Source organism: Nicotiana sylvestris, chromosome 8 (assembly GCF_000393655.2).
Source record: "Nicotiana sylvestris chromosome 8, ASM39365v2, whole genome shotgun sequence".
Lineage (NCBI taxonomy): Eukaryota > Viridiplantae > Streptophyta > Magnoliopsida > Solanales > Solanaceae > Nicotiana > Nicotiana sylvestris.
In genome coordinates, this window is record NC_091064.1 from 8,404,125 (window position 1) to 8,411,249 (window position 7,125).

General features: G+C 37.5%; 1 protein-coding gene across 3 annotated transcripts; it reads right to left on the reverse strand.

Moving 5' to 3' along the window:
• Positions 1–432: 432 nt before the first annotated feature.
• On the reverse strand, positions 433–5,315 carry LOC104233001 (cold-responsive protein kinase 1). Of its 3 annotated transcripts, none has more exons than XM_009786302.2 (7): positions 4,990–5,315; positions 3,543–3,672; positions 3,337–3,452; positions 3,018–3,228; positions 2,143–2,380; positions 1,361–1,511; positions 433–1,075 (listed from the first exon to the last, which is right to left on the reverse strand). In XM_009786302.2, exons 2-7 carry the CDS (start codon positions 3,613–3,615, stop codon positions 677–679), a joined length of 1,188 nt encoding a protein of 395 aa, XP_009784604.1. In that variant the 5' UTR covers positions 3,616–3,672; positions 4,990–5,315; the 3' UTR covers positions 433–676. The 3 variants fall into 3 exon arrangements, with proteins under 3 accessions (XP_009784604.1, XP_070011481.1, XP_070011482.1); XM_070155380.1 differs by lacking the exon at positions 4,990–5,315 and adding an exon at positions 4,352–4,798; XM_070155381.1 differs by lacking the exon at positions 4,990–5,315 and adding an exon at positions 3,809–4,299.
• Positions 5,316–7,125: the final 1,810 nt, after the last annotated feature.

Below are 7,125 nucleotides of genomic sequence, written 5' to 3' on the forward strand. Positions count from 1 at the left end.
GTTTTGAACTGAGATTGGTGGAATATCAGGTGGCTTTGGTGGGATTGATGTTATTGTTTGGCTGTCGATTGGGTGGCTTTGCATTGTTTGTGGCTAGGCTTTTGGCAGGAGTGAGTAGAGAGAAGGAGCACCTTCTCAAATATCTCATAAGTTAGACACGATGAGGTAGTATAAAACTTTGCTTCTTCATCATAAGTTTTGCTCTCCAATTGAGTAGATGTTGCCTCTCCGTCCTAAAATCAGGGCAATTGGAGGGCCAGAATAGAACATATAAAATAGAATTGGAGGGCCAGAATAGAACAAGATAGAGATAGAATGTCAAAATGAAAAATGGTGTCAAGTTGAATGGACTACATGTGTATTTGGCCTTTGGATAATCAATCACCCCTTCAGATGCAGAATATACATATGGCACTTATATCAAGTTTCAGCTATAATAAATTACATTTCTTTAATTCAAAAACCTCAAATTTACAACATACACTATTTCTAACTACATAAAACATGTAAACGATTTACAGATGCTGATCAACTCAAGATACCAAAAAAAACAAGTCCAGAAAAAAAAATGGAAAAAGAATAAAACAAAGAAAAGTTGAAAGTAATATTCAACCACATACAAACTATTTTCCTCCCTCTACAACACTTGTAGATCCATATCGCAGAATATATTTGCTCAAATGCTTTGATCATATGCAACAGTTGTGAACGTCGTGGTACCTTGAGAAGAACTCGTGGATGGAATGGTTGAATTGTCTAAATATTGAGATCCTGAGGATAACACATAATCATATGCCGTGTTAATTTGTTCAGGGCGAGGTTTAGGGGCATTTTTAACCTTGACATCCATGAAATCAGAGATCAAGCCTGGTTTTGTTATCTTATTGTCATCGACCTCCATCTGGCCGGTTAGCATCTTGAGAATAGTCGACATGGATGGCCGAAGCTTTAATGCATCTTGAGTGCAGAGAAGTCCAATTTTCAAGAACCTGCAGGCCTGTTCAGCATCAAAGTCCCCGTCCAGTGATGTGTCTACGAGCAATATCAGCTCCTTTCTTTCATAAAGTTGCCATGTCTGTAACAAACACGAAAACAATTAACCATAACTTTCAGAATATCATTTATAGTGTCACAGTTCATCGACACAATAATGTTCCTCGATTGGTAATTTTTTGTTATATTGATCTTTCAGCGATTAATATTTCATTGCCACGAGAAAATTTCATGTACTTCCAAAAGAGTGATTTTAAAGATTGTGAACTCGTGAATCGCGCATCAATTTCACTTTTTACCTGTGATCTACTCAACATGAAGCAATCATGCAATCCTTAAAATGAATGTATGGTTGGAAAAGTCATACCCTTTCAAGGAGATATTGTTCGTCAATTGGTAAACGTGTATTTGTGTTGCATCTTCCAGTGACGATTTCTATCAGAAGAACACCATAACTGTAAACATCTGATTTACGAGTCGCTTGGCCTCTAATTGCATACTCTGGTGCCAAATAGCCTCTGGACAAAAGACGTGGATTTTAGTGCATGATACTATGTCTCAGAGTATTTAGCAGAAAGGAGTAAGTAAATGCAGGTTCAAAAGTAACATAATGATAGCAGAAACACTGGATTACATGGCATTACTTAAGAAGAAGCTATTATACCCTATGTTGCGCGGACTATCCAAAATGTAGCCGCACCCGTGTCGGATCCTTCAAAAATGCACTACTTTTGGAGGATCCGACACGTATCCGGCCACATTTTCGGAGAGCCCGAGCAACATAGATTATACCATAGAAAGCAACGTCGTATGATAACATTGAACAACAAGTAAATATGATCTAATTTTCATTGTTGAACATAGAAAGTATATGATTTTATCAGTATCACCATAAAAAGTACTTAACTTCCTATTCCGTAAAGCAGCCAAGAACATACGAAAGGTCCAAGAATTATGTTATATGAGGACTATTGATTTCTATTAGTAGGAGTTATATGAGACATTAAAAATACACTAATCAATCCCTCTATCTACATCACACTTGGTCGCAAAAAGATCTACAACTAGAATGCTTTTGAGCACGGACTCAAGACGGAACTTGACGAAAGCACGAGAGACATCAGCAAAGTTTGAAGATAGGATTCTTACATGGTTCCGGCCACGCGTGTACTAACATGAGTCATGTTGGGAGGGATGAGCTTTGCCAGGCCAAAATCAGAAATCTTGGGTGTCAAGTCTTTGTCAAGGAGAATATTACTCGCTTTGATATCACGGTGAATTATATGTGGCTTCACCTGCTCATGAAGATAAGCTAGCCCCTTTGCAACTCCAATGCAAATTTTAGTCCGTGTTCGCCAACTGAACTGGATGCTACTGTGCCCTCCACCTGTAAGCAAAATACTAGAGGAATTAGATTTGAGTATTTAAAGACAGAACTACGTATAACGTAGCAGTGGAAACAATATTGGGCATCTAACCTAATCTAAAGTTGATAGGAATTGGAATAGTAGCATATTTAGTTTGCCTCAGAGAAAGCACATTAAGAATCTGTGTATAGTTATCAAGATTGCGAAGATATAGCAGTGACAAGGAGCAAGAAACAACGCGTTGGAGTTCTTCAAGATTCAGTACCTATAGACTGCAGGATCTGCACCGCTAATCTAGCAAAGGACAAAACCATTTCACTCATTTTATATCTCACAACACATTGATTGTTCAAGTCCATGTTTCGCACCAACTTCGAGCTGAATCATGTGAATTGCAGATAACTCCTTAGTCTTCTCGACCAACTTTTAATTGAACTAAAACTTCAAACATCTTGTCTCAAAAGGTTAGCTTGGTAAACATTCCCCCCCCCCCTCCTATCACCCCCACCCCCACCCAAAAACACAAACACACACACACACAATCCTTGCTTAAACACTAACTCAAATTAAGTTATGCAGATTAAGGAATAAGGTCTAAACACTCGGTGTAACATCTGAAATTTTGCTGAAAATCCCAAAAAAATAAATAGAAATTACCAAGAAGTGTTTGAGCAAGGCTGTTATTCTCAAGATAGTTGTAGATCAATATCCTGTGATCGTCTTCTATACAACAGCCATAGAGTTTGACTAAATTTCCATGCTCAACGTCTGAAATCACTTTAATTTCTGTCAAGAACTCTTTTACACCTTGCTTTGATTCACTAGAAAGAACCTTTATAGCAGCCATCTTTCCACTTCTTAGCCTTCCCTGCTCATACCATTCGTATAGTAAAGAAAAAGGTATAAGACTTCTTAAAGACATACTATTTAAACCACCAAATCATATCAATAATAGAAGGGAAAACATCGCCATTACCTTATAAACAGAACCAAATCCACCCTCTCCAATTTTATTGACAGGACTAAAATCATCAGTGGCAATTCTTAACTCTTTATAGGAGAAAAGAGTAACGTTCTTGACACCAGAGAGCTCTGTTGTGAATCAACCTATTAGAATCTTTTTGACATACTGAACAAATTAACATCCAGAAATAATATAGATGGCGGACCAGTGGTGCTTACCATCATCAAATTCGGATGGCTGCCTAGTTGATGAACGATGTTTTCGACAGAATAAAGAAGGGAAGCAAGTCATAACTTTAGGATATCAATCAAAAGCTGCTTCAGCAGAAACCAAAACCAAAATAAGAGCCTGCAAAATTAAAGAAAAGTCTCAGTTTAACTGCTTGATAATTGGCAAATCATAGTTTATTGGAAATGCACTATGATATAAAAAGGATAACATTAAAAAATCACAGTTAATGTGGGTATAAGAGGGTACGTCATGCCTATAAGAAGTCGGGCAGCTCAAACCAACAGCAACTTTGAGGGTGAAATTAAGTCCAAACTACAGAATGTAGTTCAGTGATTCCAGTTTAGTTTCGCTATTATTTTATTGACTTGCATTTAAAGGTAATCTTCTATCATCAATCTCTATTTCCTCTAAAGCTAGGATCTTTTCTTTGTTCTTCCTTCATAGATCCAAGCAAAAGGATTTCAACTCAGTTTATCAACTTGACAGGGTATGGAATGTTCAAGAAATGGACTTTGAGCCGAAATCAACCTCAAAAGCTAGCTCATGACGTGAGGATTGCTCAAGACCATATAAGGACACCAATTACCCCATCCTATAACCGACTTAGGACTATTCTAGCACGGAAGCAGACAAGGCAAAAAGCAAATGCACCTAAGCATGGATACTGGCAGCAAAGCATCAGGTTTAAGTTCCAATCAGATGGTAACTCAAAGGGCAGTTGGGTGCACTAAGCTCCCGCTATGCGCGGGATCTGAGGAAGGGCCGAACTACAAGGGTCTATTGTACGCAGCCTTACCTGCATTTCTGCAAGAGGTTGTTTCCACAGCTCGAAGCCGTGACCTCCGGGTCACATGGCAGCAACTTTACCAGTTACACCAAGGATCCCCTATGGTAACTCAAAGGAAAAGGAGAAAAACAATGAAGCATAATGAAACAATTTCTGAGCCAAAAATACAGCTCATTCGGTTGGAGCTTATTATTAGTCTTAATTCATGTAAATATTCAATACCCATAAACTTAAATCTTGGCGCCGCCTCACTCGTCTCCAATAATTAGCTTGTTTGAGAAAAAAATAAAATAAAAGAGCATATACAAAATACAGAAATGTAGCACATATAATTAATGATTATCTAATTGAGCTGTATCAATTTAGTATCTTAACTCAATACTTGCATCAAATTCAACCCCAGAAAATCCAAAAAAAAGACAAAAGGAAGAAGAACAAGAAGTAGAGTTAAAAATTAACAACCAAGAGTCAACTACAGAGTCAAATATTTAGAGGGATTCTTAAAAAGATTGAAACTTTGACAAAACCAATTTATTTGAGATTGGATTCTTGATCTCAAGATCATGAAAAACAAAAATAAACAATAAGAAAGTAGAAAAAACAGAAAATGAATAAGAACCAGAAAAGAACAAAGAATTGAGAAGTACCTCAAAAATAGCAGAAACAAAAGCAGGTGATTTTTTTTTTTTTTTGGCAAATGTTTTTTGAGGTTTATGTTGGCTTGGTACTATTTTTTTTTTTTTCTCTCTGTAAACTTGGCTTGGTACTATAGTAAGAACAATTCCCAAGAAGTGTACTGGGAAAAATAATGGATCTAAATCATAGAGTCTTGATGTTATTCTGACGCAAGTCTTGGAAATATTTTTTGTTCACACTAATAATTCTAATTCTAATAGTAGTAATAATAATTGCAGACACGCCGCAGAAATAGTAGTACAACGATGAAGAAATGACTTTTTCTGGTCTCCTTCCTTATGTGGCTACGAGGAAAGTGAAATAAGAACGTAAACTTGGCGCTTAAAAGTCAAAAGTACCGAGGGGACCCAGAAATATTTATCTTTTAACAGTTAAATTATTCCTTTTAATTTACGTCAACTTAATTAGTTGAGCATGACGTTTTAAAAAAAAATGTCAAACTTATGATCCTAAATTATCATAATATTTGTGTGAAAATAAAATTTTAAAACCTTATAAGTTTAATGTTTAAACATGTAATAATATTTTTGTGATTATATTAATTTCTGAATAAAGGTATAAATTAAATTATTTCAAATTTAAAAGAATCATTCTTTTTAAATGATTAAAAACTAGATTTATATAAATTAAAATAAAAAGAGAAATATATATATATATATATATTACATATATTTTATATTCATTAAGCCTCTCTACCCCTCAGGGCAGGGGTAAAGTCTTCGTACACTCTACCCTCCCTAGATCCCACTAATGGGATTATTACTAGGTTGATGTTGTTGTTGTTGTTGTTGTTTGTATTTTTTATTCATTAACTTAATATAAGTACCAACTATGAACAAATTTTATTCAAGCCGAAGGTGAGGTAGTTCTCGGGTTAGGACAGTGGGAGGCGACTCGGAGCATTTTTCGGTTGTTATGGGGTTACATCAAGGATCTGCGCTCATCCCGTTCTTATTTTCCCTGGTGATGGACGCACTGACACGACATATTCAAAAGAGGTGCCATGATGTATGTTATTGATGACATAGTTCTCATTGATGAGACGCGAGGCGGTGTTAACGAGAGGCTATAGGTTTGGGGACAGGCCCTTGAGTCTAAGGATTTCAAGATGAGCAGGGCTAAGACATAATACATGGAGTGGAAGTTCAGTGCGGAGTCGAGGGAAGCGGGCATGGACGTAAGGCTTGGATCACAGGTCATCCCCAAGAGAGGTAATTTCAAGTACCTTGGGTGGGTTATCCTGGAGGACAGAGTGATCGATGACGACGTACACACAGTATAGGGGTGGGATGGATGAAATGGAGGTTAGCATCTGGAGTCCTGTGTGACAAGAAAGTGCCATCGACACTCAAAGGTAAGTTTTATAGAGCGTGGTTAGACCATCCATGTTGTATGGGGCAGAGTGTTGGCTGGTTAAGAACTCACATATACAGAAGATTAATGAGGATGTTGAGGTGGATGTGTAGGCACACTAGGATGGATAAGATTAGGAATGAAGATATTCGGGAGAAGGTAGGTGTGACTCCTATAGATGACAAGAAGGGGGAAGCGAGGCTCAGATGGTTCGGGCATGTGCGAAGGAGAAGCCCTGATGCCCCGGTAAGAAGATGTGAGCGGTTGGCTTTGACGGGTATGAGAAGAGGTAGAGGGTGGCCTAAGAAGTATCGGGGAGAGGTGATCAGCTAGGACATGATGCTACTTCAAATTTCCGAGGACATGACCCTCGATAGGAAAATGTGGAGGTCAAGCATTAGGGTTGTAGGTTAGAAAGTAGTTGATTATTTATCTTCTTCGTACCGGGTGTGAGGCTAGTCTGATAGGGTTTGTCCTAGACGGTTAGGGGTTAATATTGTGTTCACACTATTCGTCCGTTTTTCATAGCACCAGGCCTTATTTACTGATTATTATTATTACGTTTCATCTATTTTTCGGTTCTTATGATGTTGTTGTTATTTCTATGGTTTCTATTGATGGTACTGATTTATTATCTTTTTGTCTTGTTTGTTTTCTAGAGCTGAGTGTTTATCGGAAACAATCTTTCTACTCCATTGGGATAAGGGCAAGGTGTGCGCACACACTATCCTTCC